The sequence below is a fragment of the Mauremys reevesii genome, linkage group 11 (assembly GCF_016161935.1).
Source record: "Mauremys reevesii isolate NIE-2019 linkage group 11, ASM1616193v1, whole genome shotgun sequence".
NCBI lineage: Eukaryota > Metazoa > Chordata > Testudines > Geoemydidae > Mauremys > Mauremys reevesii.
The window spans coordinates 1,360,899-1,380,959 of record NC_052633.1 but is presented as its reverse complement, the minus strand read 5'-3'; the positions used below and the strand labels follow the sequence as shown (position 1 = coordinate 1,380,959).

The 20,061-nt window shown below is 43.6% G+C and overlaps 1 protein-coding gene across 6 annotated transcripts in view; it reads left to right on the top strand.

Annotated features, from left to right (window-relative positions):
* ADARB1 (adenosine deaminase RNA specific B1) overlaps positions 1-20,061 on the top strand; it is a 245,080-nt gene that overhangs the window by 186,140 nt on the left and 38,879 nt on the right. For 5 of the 6 annotated variants that reach the window (XM_039494227.1, XM_039494224.1, XM_039494225.1 and 2 more), the window contains 3 exons: positions 10,050-10,218; positions 10,969-11,117; positions 11,896-12,064. In XM_039494227.1, coding sequence (XP_039350161.1) covers positions 10,050-10,218; positions 10,969-11,117; positions 11,896-12,064 — 487 coding nt within the window. The remainder of the gene's footprint in view (positions 1-10,049; positions 10,219-10,968; positions 11,118-11,895; positions 12,065-20,061) is intronic. The other variant, XM_039494229.1, reaches the window with a different exon arrangement.

Below are 20,061 nucleotides of genomic sequence, written 5' to 3'. Positions count from 1 at the left end.
AGTGGTACCGAACAGTTATCTGTACCATGATCTTCTGAGTTACAGACTTCACATTTTTCATCGAGACCTCATGCTTCACCAGCATCAACCATCTAGGGTGAAAGTTATTACTGTCTCTGAAATATGTTGAGGATGATTCTTCTGACTCAAGTTTCAATTCAGGGATCTTCTCTTTACTCTAGAAGTCACTACACTGCTACTTAGAGACTGTTGGGGACAGGCAATCTTGACCCCAATTTAGTTGGTGTGACCAGTGATGGGTGCCTTCTCCTATGCTCTGGAGCCCTCCCAATGACCTTATTGGTATCCCTGGGCCCTATATCACCAACAATTCTTAAAGGTCCCAAGTCCCTCTCAGAGGGAGCACAGGTAGAGGCATTCTCCTACATCTTCGCTACCACTTCATCAACCTGAACCATTAGAGAACTTTGAAGAGCAGGAGACAAAGGCTGACAAGGAAGTAACACTTCACATAAGTATTTCTTCATCACCACCAGATGAGGCTGTAATGCCTCCACCATCTTCCATTGCAGATGAGTTTAGACAATTTCAGGAGCTGATGAAGGACACGGCTCCAGTTGGCTAACTTCTCTATGGAAGTACAAAGTACTGTTGAGGACCTTCCTTTTGATGAGTCAAGCTATTCTCTGAGTCTGATGATGAGTTTCACACTTTGAAAGGTTTCCTCAAAACTCTTAAATCACTTACTCTACTGGAGCCTACAGTCTCACCCTCCTTTCCCAGCCCCCTTTTGGATACCATGTTTCCCATTTCCAGCCTACATGGGAGAGAATAATATCCAACAAATGGGTTTTGGTCACAGTGCTTGATTATTCCATCCATTTAATCTCCATCCCTCCCTCCTTCCCCATCCCTTTTCAGGGACTGATCAATTGCTGAGACAGAAAGTTGCCTTTCTTCTATGCTTAGGGCCCACAGAACCAGCTCTAGTCCAGCACAGGAAAAAGGATTTCTATTACAAGTGCTTACTGGGTCCCAAAAAGAATGGAGGAAGGAGACCAATATTAGTTCAAACTGCATCTAAACAACTAAGTGAAACCACAAAAATTCAGGATGGTGACCCTTGCAGCTATAATTCCTTCTTTAGATTCCAGTGATTGGTTTGTGACCCTTGACATGTATTTTCATGTCACAAGAGGTTTCTTCATTTTACAATCAACCACGATCATTCCCAGTACCATGTGCTCCCATGGACACGTTCGCAACCCTAAAAAAATCTCATTTCAAAGGTTCAGGTAAGTCCTTGAAACTCAGCAAGAAATTGCCTCCAGCTATTAGAATATATGGCAGCAGCTACCTTTATAACCCAACACACCTGGATACATCTTCAAAGCTTCCAGGGATGGCTCAAGGCAGTTTATATGCCAAGCAAGCAGTCAAGACAAACAGATGTCTGTTCCCCATTGTGTTTTGGACTCAGTCAATTGGTGGAAGGACCCCTTTAACGTCTGTGCAAGAGTCCCTTTCATTCAACCTCCTACTACCATGATTATAAGATTATATGTGTCCCTTTTGGGATGAGGAGAATATCTAGGGTGTCATACCATTCAGGGCAAATGGTCTTCTCAAGAGCATCTTCTTCAAATCAACATTCTAGAATTGAGAACAGTCAGAAATGCTTGCACTCATTTCCTTCCACTGATGAGAGTCAAATTTATCAAGGTCATGACAGACAACATGGCCTGCATGTTGTACATTAATCAACAGGGCGGGGCATGCTCTCCCTTGCTTTGTGCCGAAGGAATAAAACGCTAGAATTTGTGCTTCTTACCTTCCAGGTATACAGAACACCATGGCCAACAATCTCAGCAGGCACTTCTCCTGGACTCACAAGTCCTCAACAGCATATTTCTAACCACGAGAGGCTTCCAGAAGTGGATCTCTTTTTTGCCGCCCTCAACACAAAGTGCAAAAAATTCTTCATGAGAGTGGGACGCAATTGAAGCATCACTAGAAACACTGAAGTTGTAACCAGGTGTGTTCGGTTGCAAAGATACAATCTGCCACTAGGAGATGCCTTCCTTATTTCAAGGATGAAGGGCTGCCTTTATGCATACCCACCCACACCATTGCTTTTGAAAGTACTGAACAAGATCAAGAAGGACAAGGCTGATATAATTTTAATTGCACCAACTTGTCCAAGATAAGTGTGATATCTTTACCTGATTTGACTTCTCCTCCACTGCTGAGAACTCCAACCAGTTGATGCCTATTGTCTCAGGATGCTGGTCAGACACTTCACCCCAAACTGGAAGTTCTGTAGTTGCAGGCATGGCTCCTAGATGGTTCGATTTCCTGTTCAATAGAGGTACAACAGGTATTGTTAAACAGTAGAAAAGCATCTGCGTGATATACTTATTGTCAGAAATGGAAGAGGTTTCCCCACTTTGTACCCATCAATGAGTTTCTCCTGTTCACTCTTGTCTTTCCACAATCGTGGGCTATCTTTTGGAATTTAAAAGCTCAGGTCTTACTATGATATCCATTAAGGTTCTCTTGGTGGCTGAAACAACATCGATACTTCTGTGAAAGGTTTTTCAATTTTTGCTCACCCCACAACATCAAGATTCTCACAGCACTGATTAATCTTTTTCCATAGATTAAGGAACCTACCCTGATATGGGACTTGAACTTTCTCCTTAGTTCCCTTATGAAACACCCCTTTGAGCCATTAGTTACATTTTTGCAGCTTCACCTATCCATGAAAAAAGCTTTCTTTGTGACCATTACTTCTGCCCAGCGGGTAAGAGAACCGGGGGCTTTAATGGCAGATCCCGCCATCACTTTACAATATATTACAAGGAAGAAATTTCACTACAGCCACATTCTAAGTTTCTATAGAAGCTGCCTTCTATACCTTGGATGTCAGAAGGGCGTTAGCCTTCTATCTGAACAGAGCCAAACCATTCAGAAAGTCTCTCAGACTGTTTGTTTCAATTGTAGACAGATCCAAGGGATCCACAATATCCACTCAAAGATTTGAGGTGGATCTCTTGGCGTATTATCTCACATTATGAGTCTGCCAACATTCAGCCTCTTAGATTGTAAGCCCATTCTACAAGGTTGCAATCTACTTCTGTGGCATAACTGGAAGATGTTCTAGTTGCTAAATTTGCAGAACTGCAACGTATTGTCTCCACGCACTATGCTCTAGATCAGATGCTTCGATTGGCAATGCAGTTGTGTTCTCAGTATTAGACTCTGCTACAATGCTCCCTCTTCCCTGTGGGGATAGTATTTGGGAGTCACCTGGCCTGGAGCACCCGCAGAGACGTTTCTCCAAAGGTGGAGAGGATACTTGCCTTGTGCAGTAACTGGAGTCCTTCGAGATGTGTGTCCCTATGGATGCGACACTGCTTCCTTTCTTCCCCTCTGATTCGGAGTTTCCTCTGTAGAACTTTTCAGTAGAAAAAGAACTGAGGTGGTTTGCCCATGCAGCTTTGTATATCCTCGGTGCAGGGCAAGAGGGTGTGTAGACCACAGGCACAGGCTTGAATTGGCACTGCTATCAAAAATCTCCAATGGGAGGTGCATGCGCACCTGATGTGGAGCACCCAGAGGGACACACATCTTAAAGAACTCCAGTGTCTGCACAAGGTGAGTAACCTCTCCTTATTCCTGCAAACACCTCTCTTTTTCACTGAGCTGTTTCACCATCTCCAGATAAGTTAAGTGAGTCTTATAAGACAAACCACATTCTATAAAATACAAAAACCTTTTAAAATGCACTTTGAAAATAATTGTCAGGATGGTAAATTCATATATATCATTATACTACAATACATTTCATACATAAACTAGGTCATGTACTGTTTGCCTTTTAAATCTTTTCAGTTCTTCTTCGAGTGATTGCTCGTATCAGTTCCAGTTAGGTGTGTGTGCATGCCATGTGCACGAAAGTCGGAAACTTTTTCCCTAGCAGCTACCCATCAGGCCGGCTGGGGAGCCCCCTGGAGTAGCACCGATATGGCATTCTATATAAGACCCTGCTGGCCCAACCCCCATTCAGTTCCTTCTTACCGCCCGTGACGGTTGTTGGAACAGTGGTCTCTTAGTTTCTTAAGTGCTCCACTAATCCCTAGCTTATCTTAATCATTGTTAGTTAATTGTTAATGTTAGTGTAAGTGTTTTTTCTCTGTAGTGTTAAGCGTAGCTTAGTAGTTGAGGGCAGTTTAGCACTCATCAACTGCCCTGCGGGGCCCTGGGGCATGCCGTCCCAGGGCTTCAAGCCTTGCAAGTCTTACAACAAGCCCATGCCCACGGGCGATCCCCACGACTCCTTCCTTAGGTGTCTGGGGGAGGGCCATCAGGCTGACAAGTGTAAAATCTATAAGGCTTGCCAGCCACAGACAAGAAAAGAGAGGGAAATTCGACTCAAGCAACTCCTCATGGAGTCTGCATTGAGGCCCTCTCAAGACGCAGGCCCGAGCACCTCAGTGCGCAGTGCTCCCCCAGCGGTACCGATTACGGCACCACAGAAGATCCCACGCCCACCTTGGGACCAACGATCTCGTGGGCCCAAAAACGCCCACCTCGGCACCTTTCTCATTCCCCGGTTGCTGGAAAGAAGCAAGCCTTGGGAGGACCCCTCGTTAGGGTCGAAGCAGTTGTTCAGGCCCTGACTGAGCAACACGCCAGCCCTGAATAGGGTACCATTCAAGTGGAGGAGATTACATTGCCTTCCACTCCGGACACATTTGAGGCCACTAGAGGGCTCATCGAAATGACAGTCCCTGTACCCCCAGTCCCAGCACTGGCCCCAGCCCGAGTTCCGGTACCATCCAAGGGCAAGCCAGCGATGTTCGGTGATGCCCCTAGACCAGCATCTCCATGCCACTCGGAGTCCCAGCGTCATTCAGAGTCCTGGCACCGCCCCAGGTACCGGTCTGACTCATGGCACCGGTTAGACTTGTGGCGCTGGTCTCACAGCCCCAACCCTCGGAGCCATTCCTGCTCGAGGTCGCAGTTGACTGCTGGAACGTGGTCCCGCTTGAGGTCCTGGTCTCGCTCAGCAACCTCGTGGCACCGTTCGGATCGCTGCCACACGGAACACCGATCCCCGACTCAACTGTTGCCACGGCACTGGTCCGCGGCCAGCTACTGCCCCCCCATTGTGGCACCGGTTTCCTGAGCAGCACCACTCTCCATCGCGGCACCGGTCAACCAAGCAGCACCGGACACCCAAGCGGCATCACTCTCCATCGCGGCACTGCTCTCCAACATGGCACCGTTCACCAACACAGCACCACTACACATCTCGGCACTGCTCTTCATCGCATCACCATTTTTCATCACGGCACCACTCTCGATTGTGATCAACCTCACGGCACTGATCACCACATGACCCTTGGCTACCAAAGGGCTCGGTGCCGCCTTTACTCCCCTCACGCACTGCCCCTCCTTGACCGTTGTGGTCCCAATCCCCCTCCGGCAGGTCAGGGAAAGCTTCAGGGGCTTTGGGCATTCCCCAGTCAGGCCCGGGAAGCCTCGGACAAGACCCCTCAGTGCCCAGTTGGCAGCCTCAGTGGCAATTCCGGGGGCCCAGCCATTGTCACACGCGGACACCTGTCCTCCCGAGGCGACCCTCAGCCGCCCCCTTCCGGATCCAGACCAACCCACGGAGTCAGCACCCGTGGTAGGGGCTGCCCCGGGGGCCCAAGAGGAGATACCTGGGGCTGACTAAAGGCTATTTCTGTCCCAGCTCTCCCAGTGGATTTGTCTTCGTCCTCCCCTGATGAGGCCGTGGCTGGCACGTCCATGTCTGGTTCACCCCCAATGGACGTTAGGATCCTCCATGAACTGCTTGGCCCTTTAATATGAACCTCCAAGTTAAGGAGGTTGTGGAGGAGGAGAACCCCATGTTGGACATTTTGGGCCCTGAAGGACCTTCCAGGGTGGACCTCCCCATGAATAAGACTATCCAAAGTAATGCCAAGTCTCTCTGGCAAACCCCTGCCTCTATCCCTCCTACAGCCAAGGGGGTAGAAAGGAAATACTTTGTTCCCACCAGGAGCTACGAGTATCTTTTCACTCACCCCGCCTCATGCTCGCTTGCAGTGTATGCGGTAAACACCAGAGAAAGATAGGGCCAGCAAGGGTCAGCACTCAAATCAAAGGACGAGAAACGGCTGGACATTTTTGGGAGAAAGGTTTATTCTACTGGGGGTCTCCCACTTAGGATCGCTAACCAGTTGGCGATCCTCAGTAGATACCACTTTAACTCTTGGTCTTCGGTCCTAAAATTACAAGATCTTCTCCCAGCGGAGGCTCATACGGAACTCGGGGCCATTGCTGAGGAAGGTAAATTGGTGGCCCGGACCTCTCTCCAGGGTTCCCTCGAAGCGGCGGATGCAGCTGCAGCTGCGTGCACTCTGGCTTCTGGCATTGCCATGCGGCAGAATGCCTGGCTACAATCCTCAGGTCTCTCGCCTGAGATTCAAAGCACCATCCAAGACCTCCCCTTTGATGGTCAGGGCTTGTTTACAAAGCAAACCGATTCCCACTTGCATACCTTAAAGGACACGAGAAACACTATCAAATCCTTAGGTATGCATACCCCGGCTAACCAACGAAAGTCATTTAAACCCCAGACCACCCAGCAGCGCACCTTCCTGCCTAGACCGAGGCAGGACTTTTCTCGTTGGAGAAACAGATACTCCCGACATAGACCATCTCGCCCCCCCTCTGGACAGGGTCAAGGACAGTCTAAGCCTTCCCCAGACCCTAAGCGCTTGTTTTGAAGGTGCCCACCGTTCCCGCTTGTCCACAAGGTGCTCCTCAAGATCCGCCAGGACAAGGCGGATATCATACTGGTAGCCCTGCCTGGCCACGCCAGTGTTGGTACCCGATCCTGCTGGACCTGTCAATTCAGGCTCCCCTACGTCTCCCTCTCAGCCCTGACCTCATCTCTCAGAATCAGTCGCCTCCTGCACCCGGACCTTCAGTCGCTCCACCTCACGGCCTGGAGGATCCGTGGCTGAACCAGGCTGAACACACCTGTTCAGACTCAGTAAGGCGAGTGCTCCTAGAAAGTCACAAGCCGTCAGCTAGGCTTACCTATGAGGCTAAGTGGAATAGGTTTTCCTGCTGGTGCGCTCAGCAGCAGGTGGCACCACTCCAAGCTTGGATCCCATGCATCTTGGACTACTTGATGTTCTTAAAGGATCAGCACCTAGCCTTTGGATCCCTTAAGGTTCACCTCGCAGCCATCTCTGTGTTTCACCCAGGTGCGGCCGGGCTCTCAGTATTCGCACACCCGGCCTCCTGAATTCTGGAAGGGTCTTCTGGAGTGACTGGAAGACTTCCCATGACACCCCTAGTCTCATTGTGTAGTAGCTGGGCAAAAATGTTGTCTGCTGCTTACATAGCTAACTGAACCTGAAGTTGGAGACAGTTGAAACTCCCCTGCTTGGTAGTTATTTCAGGACTCAACGGTAGGAGTTATTCATGCTCTACTGATGAAAGATGAACTCCACAGGACACTTTAAGGATTGAAAAGTTGTAGGCAAGAGAGCCATCAGGTAAAATGCTCCTGAAATCACAGACCACAGAAAACATCACAGATAAGGGAAGATTCAGAACAAAGGGCTACCCATCCCCCTTTTGAAATGAACTCTTAAATGGGTTGAGTTCCAGAGTTCACTTGGGGTATAGTTGAGGCTGTGGGAGAACTGCTAAGTTACAAGAAATTTGTCACACTGTCACATCACATGATTTGGGGAGGGGAAGTTTCAACTTCAAAACGCTATACAGAACAACAAATCTTTCAGTACATCATAAAAGATGTTACTTCCTAGAGCTTGTCTCATATCTCTTCTCTGTCCAGCTGGTTTAATACAGTGCCATGAGAAAGGATCCTTTATAGATCAGCTTTCCTTCTTGCTGGTCTGTAATTGCAGAGTTAATATTTTAACAAACAAATAGGATAAAGACTTATTTTACCTGTTTTGTTTTTGTATTTGTAATTTTAAAAAAAAGTGGGAGGTAAGTAATCTAAAGCAGAAGAGCACTCTTTTACAAATTCCTGTAAAACAGGATGAGCACGCCATCACCTACTCCAGGAACTTCCAGTATCCATAGCTGTGGAATTGGAGTCTCAAGAGATTAAGGCTTAAAAAACATATACACGATAGTCAGTCAAACGCAATACAGAACATAGCGCTTGGTTCGCCTGGGTTCTCTTGTTATTATTGTACAGCAACCACCCAGCAACTTCTATGTTAGCTAAAAAACAAAAAGCAATACTAAAATATATATAAACAAGTGCAAAAACAATGGCATCAAGGATATAAATTTTGGACTTGGACATATATTGTCTGTTATTAAACAATCTTAACAAAAATAATTTGATTAGGCTAATTAGTATTACAAAAGATGATTCCAGTGCTTATTCTGAAGAAATTACCTTTGTTAGGAATTAATTTGTAGGGTAATTCCTGTGCAAATTCTAACATTCTAGCTTTAATGGCATTACACAGCTCCAATGTCTGTCTCAGAATCAGCAAGAAGATATGCTTTATCTCTTGCAACATGTGCTGTATATAGCCAATCGGAGTCTGCCATATGTGATTTTACTTCGGGATACAAAGACTGTATGGTAGAGCATAGAATCATTCTGTATTCCTCATGACAGCAGCAAACATTAAAATATTTGCAGACAAATCAACACAAATAGAGTGCTGCTCAAAAACTCTGAACTGCTGAGCTGCAGCAGGAGCTGGGGACAGATTCTGGAACCTTCCTGAGTTAAATGGGATTAAGTGTATAAATAAGGACACCTTACAGCGTCAAGGAGGTCAAATCTTTGGCTCCTTCTGGTAGGTTTCTGCATACTCCCAAGAAGAGAATAAGGGAAGGAGAGAACCTAGGCAGACGGAGGGGGAGATGGACTCATTTTGTGCTAGTGCAGAGAAGCTGAGAGATGGTGTCACTGATAAAACTGAGTGTGATTTCAGGCATCTAATCTGAAACGTATGTCTGAAATTATTTGTAAAATAGACAGTAATAACTATCATAATGAATAACCCCTTTCCCCAACCCCTCCTGCACTCCCTTCTCTCCTGACCCCTGCACTCCTCTCCTGTGCCCCTTCTCCCCCAAACCCTCCTGCACCCCTTCTCCCTTAACCCCTCCTGCACCCCCTTCTCTCCTGACCCCTGCACTCCTCTCCTGTGCCCCTTCTTCCCCAAACCCTCCTGCACTCCCTTCTCCCCTAGCCCCTGCACCCCCTCCAACGCTAGGTGCTCCTTGTGTCCAGATCACTTCCCCCACGTGGGCGGCATAAGGGAGGGCAGGAGAGCAGCTCCTGATGCTACACAGCCCAGGTGGGGAAAGTGACCTGGACGCACAGAGAGCCTGGTATTGCTGCTCATCCCCTCCTCTCCCAGTCCAGAGGAACCTTCGGGGGGTAGGCGGGCAGCAACACCAGGTGCTCCAAGTGTCACCGCTCACCCCCCCGAACACATTTCTCCATGGGGAGGAAGCAGGAAGAAATCTGGGTGTACCCCCCCCCACATGCATTGCTTCTGTGAGTTTGGGAGGGGGGCAATGCCCCCTGAAACTCCACCCATGCGCAGCACTCCTTGCTGTCACTCAGTGTTCCAGGTACTACCCTTCCCACCAGCAGCACACACCTCTGCACTGCACACGGCACCCCCTGACCACGGCACCTGGGCGGTCACACACCCCTAAGGCCAGCCCTGCTGCCCTTTACCACCTAGTCGAAACCACGAGGCAATGTAAGGGCACATGCATGGACTCATGGACATTACTACTTTGAAAAGCTTTGGCTCTGGGCATATGGCACATGCACCTTACCCTCAGTGGAATACAGATAGGGACCACACATCTCGAAGCACCTCCAGTTCCAGGTAAGTAACCTCCGCTTTCAGATTGAAGCTTTTTTTATAAAGAAAATGTTTGAAGAAAAATACTTAATTTTTTGGAATTCAAACACGTTCTTTTAAAGAAGTCAGTTATTAAATTTGTGTGCAGTTAATTACATTTTCTTTCTGAAATTTGTTTCCCAGGTACAGATGTGAAGGATGCCCAGGTTATAAGTGTTTCCACGGGGACAAAATGCATAAATGGAGAATACATGAGTGACCGTGGTCTTGCATTAAACGATTGCCATGCAGAAATTATATCTCGCAGGTGCCTGCTTAAATTTCTTTACACACAACTTGAGCTGTTTGTAAGGTAAGCTTAAGGAGGCTGAGATTGTGCTATGAACATCATGTGTCTATCTGATGATTACTTGAATCATAACACAAAGCTAAGGAGTCCCATTGCAAAAAAATATCATAAAAAATAGCTGAAGCTACTGAAATTTTTAATTGAAAACTCTGGTCCCTGTCATACAGTGTGAGTTTAACAAACAAAGACTCATTTAATGAGGAATATGTATAACTATATTGAACTCTTATATTTTTATTATGGTTCAGAAATAGTGAGTTATGAGTTAATCATGTAGTTCTTTAAAGTGTAAACACATTTTAGTTATTCAACTGTTCTTTGAATTAGTGGAAATAAAATTAAAATGCCATCAAATGGACTAAAAGCAGCAAAGAGTCCTGTGGCACCTTATAGACTAACAGACTTTTGGAGCATGAGCTTTCGTGGGTGAATACCCACTTTGTCGGATGCATGTAGTGGAAATTTCCAGGTTCTTCATGAGGTTGATGGATTTCCACTCTATGGACTAGCAAATGGATAGTTTTGTTTCATTGACTAATGGTGCTTTATAAGTTCACCGGGCAGTGTCAAGTACTCTTTATTTCTTGTTTCTAACTTCTTTCCTTTCTGTATGGTTTGTAATAACTCTCAAGTGCCACATTTGATGCCTTACTTTAATCATTTTAATGTATAGTAAGTTAGACTGGGCTTAATCTCCAGCATTTGTTTCTCTTCAGGTTTTGACTACAGTTCTCTTCTTTGTTTATATTCCAGTAATAAAGAAGATCAACAAAAATCCATCTTTATCAAGTCTGAACGGGGCGGATTTAAACTGAAAGAAAATGTGCAATTTCATCTCTATATCAGCACCTCTCCATGTGGAGATGCTAGGATTTTCTCACCACATGAAGCAGCACAAGAGGGTATGATTCTAGCTATAAAGGAATTGCTTAGAGTTTATTTGATTACAGACAAATGGCAACGTTAGAAATAAGCAGTCATTTTAATTCTAGCCTTTTGTATATGGATTTTTTATTATTATTATTATTATTATTTGGAAGAAAGATCTCTTCTTGGAAATCTGGACCATTTACTTTAAACTAAATATAAAAAGACAAACTGGCCATTTAGGCTAGAGCCGGGAAGATCCTGGATTCTGTTAAGGATAAGCCAATAACTCACAGTGAGTCTTTATGGAACTCATTGGGCTTCCTCATTATTGCTGCCTTTTAATAATTTTTGTTGCTCTTCTCTGAATTTCCTGATTTGTTAATGAGACAAAGTCAATGAGGTAATATATTTTATTGGACCAACATCTATCAGTGAGAGAATTGGTCCAATCATAGATCCACCTTGTCTTTCTATTATCCTGGGACCGACATAGCTAAACTACACTAACTTGTTAATTTCATTCTAGCACTGAAATGCCCAGAACTGAACTTCAGAACTAAATACCATATCTGAGATGTTCTTTCCTGAAAAGCTTGGTTTAATAGCAAATGTATTTTGGAGAATATTGTATACAAGAAAGATATTTGATGCTGTAGCTAAATTTAAATGAGTAATTGAAATTGGTACCAAACTTTGTGACCTTTTCCAAGATGGTTACCAGCATAAAAATACATTGCCTTCTCTCATTTCATAACCACTCCTTCTGTACAGTTGTTTCTCAATTGACTTAAAACAATTTTTGTCACTTAGATCAGGGAGACAGACATCCAAACCGTAAAGCAAGAGGACAGCTACGGACGAAAATAGAATCTGGAGAAGGGACAATTCCAGTGCGATCTACTACTACCATCCAGACGTGGGATGGAGTGTTACAGGGAGAGAGACTGCTTACTATGTCTTGCAGTGACAAGATAGCGAGGTAAGATATTAAGTGTTTGGCGTCTCTTCCCTACTATTCTGGGTTTATTCTGAAACATGGTTACAGCTTGCATCCTAAAACATAGGTCGCTGGAGGGCGTACTTCATATCTGCTTTGCGCACAGCCTGAGCACCTGGATGGATGGAAATTCGACATTGTTTTCAGACGTCACGTTGACAGTGTCTTGTCTGAGTCACTCATTAGTTGACCCGTGAGGTGACTGTAGAGGCTTGTGGTCTAGCCCCCCAGCATGAGATTAGCTGCTCTGATTCTGCTCCCATTGAAGTCAGTGACAACATTCCCATTGGCTTCAGTGGTGAGGCTCAGGCCCAAGAAGAATAGGAATCAACTTGTCCCACAAGCATATTTTCTCTCTTCAAGGTGCTAGAGGGCCATATACTCTAATTTACCAAATTTGCTACTTTGTTATATCTGCCTCATTTTGTATTGTTAATATCTTGATGATGATTGATTAAAACATGCAGTTTTCATCAGACATAGTATGGTATTGGCAAAATATAAAATTCATTAGTATGTTGTGTAAGTCATACTTGTATACAACTTTTATCAAAATATAGACTATTCCAGTGTGTTGTAGATATAGTCTACATACTGCATATGTAAGTGTAAATGTACACTATCATTTTAAATGGCAAAACATCGTTAGTTAAGAACCTGTTACTTGGCTGATACAGTTAAAAGTGACCTTTTTAAAAAAAATTGAATGACTGGAAAATCTTTCAATAAAAGTAGTGGTTTCATTTGTGAAAATGTGACACTGATTTTTTTTTTTTTAGTTACTGTGCTCTTTCATTAGTTAAGGATTTTGTTAAAATTTAAACAGACAAGCTCAACCAACCCATGCCCCCAAAATTAAACAGCTGTATCCTCTGAAAAGTGTAGCAACCTCAGGGGAATTTCAGGAAAATGCAAGCTGGCTTTTCAAATCAGCGCTCCATTTTCACAGTACCCCATAGGGTCCCACAAATCACATAAAAGAAATGGCAGCCTTTCTTAGTTGAGGATATTGTTCATGTCCTTTTATTTTTTTAATAAAAAGTAGTTTATGCATTTTATCAAACCAAGATTAATTGATTAAAATATTGTTAAATACATTTGTAAAATACAAAGTGGGTTGAACCTATTCACTGTCTGTGTAAGCGCTATATGAGAATTAAAACCACAGAGAGAGGTCTACTTGCTTGATTCTCCATTCTCCTTGTGGGAGAACCATCAGGGTTCCTATAGCGCATGAGAAAAGTATGATTTTATATATTACATTTCTATGAATAAGTCCGGACCTGTAGGGAGAGGGTAAAAGCTCCATTTTAAAAATGTTACACTACTTACAAACCTCCATTCCATACTGGCTCCAGAATATCCACTGATTAAAATATGGTTACACACTGAAAATTGATTCCATAAGAATGACATGCATTCCTTATTTATTCTTTATAATGACTGGCCAAGCAAATTGCCTAGCTCACAATTCAAGGTGGCATACCTAACTGCCAACTCCGTAAACTCCATCTGAGACATGAAAACTATGTTTGTATTCATCACCAGTTAAAAACCAAAACAGATTACTCAGCCAGAGTTCATTTGACTATTTTGTTGATTCTGGGTGACGCAGAACAGAACCCAGGTGACTCTCTCATAGCTAGTTGTTGTAATTCAGGGGGGTAACCAGAGTAAAAATTTGAGTGTGTCACTAAAGAAAGCACATGCAACCCTGAGACACATAGAGGAGAAGCTGTATGAGGAATAAGGAGGCCCAGTGTTTACATTTATAGTCATGTTCTGTCAATTTCACTTTAATGGGTTCATTACTATGTAATTTCCAGTATTCAGTACCATACCATTACTAACAAATTTCAGATGCCATTGGGTTTTTATTGGGATTTAACAAAAGATATGACACTATTTGCATTATTGAAATAATTTAATGCATAAAAACTGTTCAGTAATGATACAAAAGTAACATTATGTTCAAACTTGATGTATTTTGGTGAAGATTACTTGCATAGTAAATCCTCTAGTCTGACAAAGACTATTGAGTTAACTCTGCCCATAAAAGGTCATACAGGCAACTCATTGATTAAACTTTCTGGCTCCTGAACAGCTCCCTCTGTATATTCTAAACTAAGCTACAACATTACAGCCCTGTCCTCTGCCTCTGGTCCCTCAGTAGCAGCTTGCTACTGGGCTGGCTCAGCTATGAGCCTGTTAAGAATGCTGCAGGCCTCTAGGAAGTGCTGCTTTCCATTCATGCTTTTATCCTCTTCATTCTTGTCTTCTCTCCGGCCTTCACAATGAAGAAGTCTGGAGCGGTCAGTGCTGCAAACTCAGTGCAAACCTTTGACCATATTCTGTGATGGTGGGGAGCTAGCCCCACCACTCATCAAAATTAGCTCACCTCACTTACACCTGCCCGAGTCTCTCGAGCTACAGATATTCCGTTCCCAACCTCGATAACTCTTTGCTCCATAGGGATATCCTCCCAAGGAGATCTGAATATCCAAAGACTCTTTTGTATTTGAATGCTACTCACAAGATCATATTGTTCTATATCAATCCTCTGTCATCCTACATCCATAGATTAAGAGACAAACAGCATGATGATGCCCACTACTGTGAAGCAAAGAGTTGTGAAGCCCTGCCCCTGATCACTTAGCCTCAGCCAGAAAATCCTCTTACTGATGTTGTTTGCCTTTTCTCCTGAGTCTCCTATTCTTTCCTTCCTGCTGCCTCTTTCACTCTATTTCCTTGTTTCAGGGTCACTAGAGAAGAAAAGGAGGCAAGAAATCTTGAGAGCTCTGCTTCAGGCTGGAAGGAGAGGGTGAAAGAGCAGAGCTCCAAGCCAGGACACCCAACCTTAATGCTACCCTGTAGTGACACCATGAGAGGAAAAGATATGAAAAAACTGAGTCTTTAAAAATCAGGTTAATGCAGTCTGGGATCACAGACACTTAAATGGATTGATCGTAATCATATGGTTATTGCATGGTGTGCTGTACTGCAGTGTTAAGGTTGCTTGAGTGCCTTCGCTGTGCATTTCCATACAGTAACATGTTTAGATTTCTTTTAAGTATAACCTTAACACTGAATTTCCTGGGTTTGTGAGACTTCTTTTGGGATAACTAAAACATTCTGGTAGTGTTTTTTACCCTTACAATACTGCTATATACATTGCACCATAACTGCATATTCATGTAGGTTTTTTGTCTGCAAATATCAGCGTATAGGTTCTAATAGGACTTTACAGATACTAATGAGACAGGCCTCATGATCTCACTGAGACAGGGAAGTATTTGTGTCCCTGTTTTGATGATGGTGAGGCTTAAGCACTGAGAGGTGGAGTAAGTTCAGGACCTATTTCCCTTGTAGCTTCCCTGTTGCCCATATGGCACCCCCTCTCTTCTCTGGAGGAACCCTTGTTTTTACACTAGCGGTTTGTCTCTCTGGACTGGTGGGCTTCTCCATCCACCCTTTCTTTCTGCCTTCTCTTCATCCCTCACTTCTGTATTCCCCACCAATGTGAGACTCTTGGGCTGGGGTGACACAGTAAACAGATGGCCATCCCAGAGTCACTGGTCCATGGAGCAATGCAGGTTGCGTATCGGTCTTCTCAAGCTCAACCTTTCATCTTGCTCTTCTGCCGTCGGAGCCCCTGGTACTTGAATTATTACATCCTGTTCCACTGTGACAGTCTAACTGTGATGACTTCTGTCACCTGCCAGGGTAATTATCAAGGTACCCCTCTTTTCACAGGTTATATTTCTGGGAATTTCTCTCCTTGATTCCCCTATATCTGGATGGCTGCAAGAACGTCTTTGCATACTCTCTGCTCTCAGGAGACCTCCAGCAGCCACAGTGTCTTGCAGTCTCACAGTAAGGAATGCCTGCCTTTTGAAGTTACTGCATGTAATGTCTGTGGCCTGGACTTTAATCCACTTCCATTGGATAGAAGAAAATAGATACATATGGCAAGAGGATATTACTTCCTATTAATTCTGTTTGTCATCTCCTTTCCGTTTGTCGTAGGTTGGTGCCATTGCTTATTTGTGAATTATTTGTCTCACTGCCTTGCATACTGTTCTTAGTCTGCAGGTCTCTTTAACAAGAGTGATGGGGACTGGCTGAGGCCTATATAATCAGGAGTGGGAGCGCACAACACTTTATCTCCTTGCTTCCCAGTTGGTGGCACCATAAGGCTTAGAGGAGTCTATCACAAACAGAATTACTAGTAAATCATTTTTAGGCTCTTTCCCTTATCATAGACTCATAGAAGATTAGGGTTGGAAGAGACCTCAGAAGGTCTGACCTTAAAGTCTATGAGTCTATGAGTCATCCAGTCCAACCCCGTCTCAAGGCAGGACCAACCCCAGTTTCTCATCCACTGTAATCCCCAGGTCCTTTTCTACAGAACTGCCACTTAGCCAGTCGGTTCCTAGTCTGTAGCAGTGCGTGGGATTCTTCTGTCCTAAGTGCAGGACTCTGTGCTTGTCCTTGTTGAACCTCATCAGATTTCTTTTGGCCCAGTTTGTCTAAGTCACTCCGGACCCCATCCCTACCCTTCAGCATATCTACCTCTCTCCCCAGCTTAGTGTCATCCACGAACTTGCTGAGGGTGCAATCCATCCCATCATCCAGATCATTAATGAAGATGTTGAACATAAGCGGCAGCAGGACTGACCCCTGGGGCACTCCACTCGATACCGGCTGCCAACTAGACATTGAGCCATTGATCACTACCCGTTGAGACCAACGATCTAGCCAGCTTTCTGTCCACCATATAGTCCATTCATACAATCCATACTTCTTTAACTTGCTGGCAAGAATACTGTGGGAGACCGTATCAAAAGCTTTGTTAAAGTCAAGGTATATCACAACCACTGCTTTCCCCATATCCACAGAGCCAGTTATCTCATCATAGAAGGCAATCAGTTTGGTCAGGCATGACTTGCCCTTGGTGAATCCATGTTGACTGTTCTTGATCACCTTCTTCTCCTTCAAGTGCTTCAAAAGATTTATCACATTTATTGATCACATTTGTTGATCTCACAAATGATATTAATAAGAATAACTTTGAGCACTGGAAATACCACTTTTTATCAAGTTTTTCATTCTATGGTAAATATAATTTCATTGTTCAACCAGTGCTGTTTCGGCATTAGACTGAGGTCTATAAACTGTTTCGGCATTAGACTGAGGTCTGAGATAAACTCTCATACTGCACATTCTGAAGTTACGAATGTTAATTGTGTAAAGCAGTTCCTTGTGTACTTCTATTACCGTACAAAGAACAGGATGTTAGGAAGAGAGTCATGAACATTATACTTTGTCATCTGCTGCAATTACACACCCTCATTCCTGTTGTTGCTCCAGAGTAGTTCTAACAAGTGTTCTATATAATCAATTTTTAAAAATTGCAGCATAAATTCCCATCCTCTTATTACAGCAAGTACACTGGAAAAGTCTGTGCTAGTGTATTGATGCAGAATTAGGCATATATTTATCTCTCTTGTGTTCAGAGATGAAATTGGTTTAAATAAATACATTCAGAAATGTCAAGCGCTTGCAGCCCACTTGGCCATGGGCATATATTAGTTTGAGGCAGAAATTTGACAGTATAGCAGGGAAACCAGGACTCTCCTCATTTGAAAGATTCTGATATGAACCTGTGGCTTCCCTTCTCTCATATTAAATGTGAAAAGACTGAAAATAGAAAAAATCAAGAAGTACAAAAAAGAACACGTGTGTAAGGCTGAGGCAGTGTTAGTAGCACAGATAAAAAGTGCATTCTGAATAAAGGGAAAAGGAACGTATATGGCAATTCTGTAAAGTTCATCTAATGTGCCGTAGAGAGAAAATTCTTCAAACTGAGTAAATATTAGAATTTTAAAAAAATTAATTTGTAATGTCAGTGATACAAGAGCAGTTATATATGTTTGTGTATATATATTAACTGCTTGTCTGATCAAATCCTTGAAACAACTGCACTGACAGCAACAATCAGCTGGTAGGAGTTTAATTATGTATTAACTGGAAACTCTTTTCCTTTGGGCTGAGAAAATGACTGACACATAGAAGGGTCTTCTCAAAGGAGGTGAGAGGGGCACTCTATAGCAGGAAAGAGCCAGCACTCTCTTTTGCACACCCTGAACATGAGACTGATTTCCAGAGAGTATTGGAGGGATCTCAGAAGCAGGACAAATATGAACCCTGTGGCCACACTGCCACTAGTCCAGCTGGAAAACCAGTCCAGAGAGGAGAAGGGGACATGAGGCACCTGAACTACAACTCTCATGAGTTTCTGCGGCAACATTTCTAAATCAGTGTTTTTCAATTTTAGATGAAATTTTTCAGGTGTTTCGGGGGGGGGCGGGTTTGATGGAACATCATAATTTTCCATAGCAAGAAGACATTTTAAAAAAAATTCTTTGAGCCAAAAAAACAAACTTTCTATCAGTACAAAAAGAAAAAAGAAAGGGGAGATGGAGAGAGAGTGAGAGAAAAAATTGATGGAAAATTTCCAACCAGCCCTAGTTGACAGTATAGCTGATAACAAAGATAAAAGCTGTATTACAGGCTATGCAATTCCTTCTTCATAAAATAAACAGTGATTATGGAACTTTATTAAATCAGATAATAATAAAGAGGTAGGTCATATGACAGACCAGAACTAATTTCTACTCTCAATCTAAAATCTAATCTTGCATCTCCTTGTTCAGTTGAGTAGCCCAGTTGAAATCAGTAGGACTACTTGCATGAGTAGGAATTGCAGGTTCAGCTGTTCTGTAGTTCTAAAAGCTAACTTTAAAGCGTGAATCATACAAGCAAATCACCTTAATCTTTGCCTTGTGCTTGCAAACTCCTAATTGTTGGATCTATTCAGTAACCAGATTTCTAAATAAAATGGCATCACTTATGTTTATTTTTTCGAAGAGAAGCAGCAGCAGCTAATAAACATAGTAGTGAGAACAATGGTAAACTCTTAACCAAAGTGGTGATAGTGAGAGTCACTATAATGCAACTTGCAACCTCTTATCTGTGAAAAAGTGGTCTGTGAAGGGATGTTAGATGGGATGGGATCTGAGTTACTACAGAGAATTCTTTCCTGGGTGCTGGCTGGTGAGTCTTGCCCACATGCTCAGGGTTTAACTGATCGCCATATTTGGGGTCAGGAAGGAATTTTCCTCCAGGGCAGATTGGCAGAGGCCCTGGAGGTTTATCACCTTCCTCTGCAGCATGGGATAGGGGTCACTTGCTGGAGGATTCTCTGCACCTTGAGGTCTTCAAACCACAATTTGAGGACTTCAATAACTCAGACATAGGTTAGGGGTTTGTTATTGAAGTGGATGGGTGAGATTGTGGCCTGCATTGTGCAGGAGGTCAGACTAGATGATCATAATGGTCCCTTTTGACCTTAAAGTCTATGAGTCTATAAAAAGGGCTGGACTGCTACTTTGAATTGTAGCTTTTAATTTCCATTTTCATGTTTAGGCACCTTTTCTAATTGTTTCTAGGACATGATTTCAAAGCAGTAGAAATTCTGATGCCTGATCGAACAGGTTTTTTAAACATAACCTTGGCTAACCTTGGTGATTATTAAAATGAATGCCTGACAAATGCCTCCTATCCACTGAGTGCTCTACATCAGTATTTCTCAATGGCCAGTCCCTGAGATCTCCATGACACAGCTTAGGAAGGCAGCAAGCCAGTCCCCTGTATCAAAAAGGTTGAGAAACACTGCCTACCTCATGCAAGGCTGCTCAGAAATTAACATCAGTTCTTAATCCCTTCAGGATATGCTTGCATGCCAGTATTTGAGGGCAGCACTTCCCCATGTCAGTTTGAATTGCTTCACCTTGCATTGTGTGTAACTCACAAAAGTGCAGAGTTGTAGTTAAAGAAATGTTGCATATTGCCAATTACTTTACCTTTTCGTATGGCTGCACAGATGTTTAAAATGGAAATATATGTTTAAAATGTCA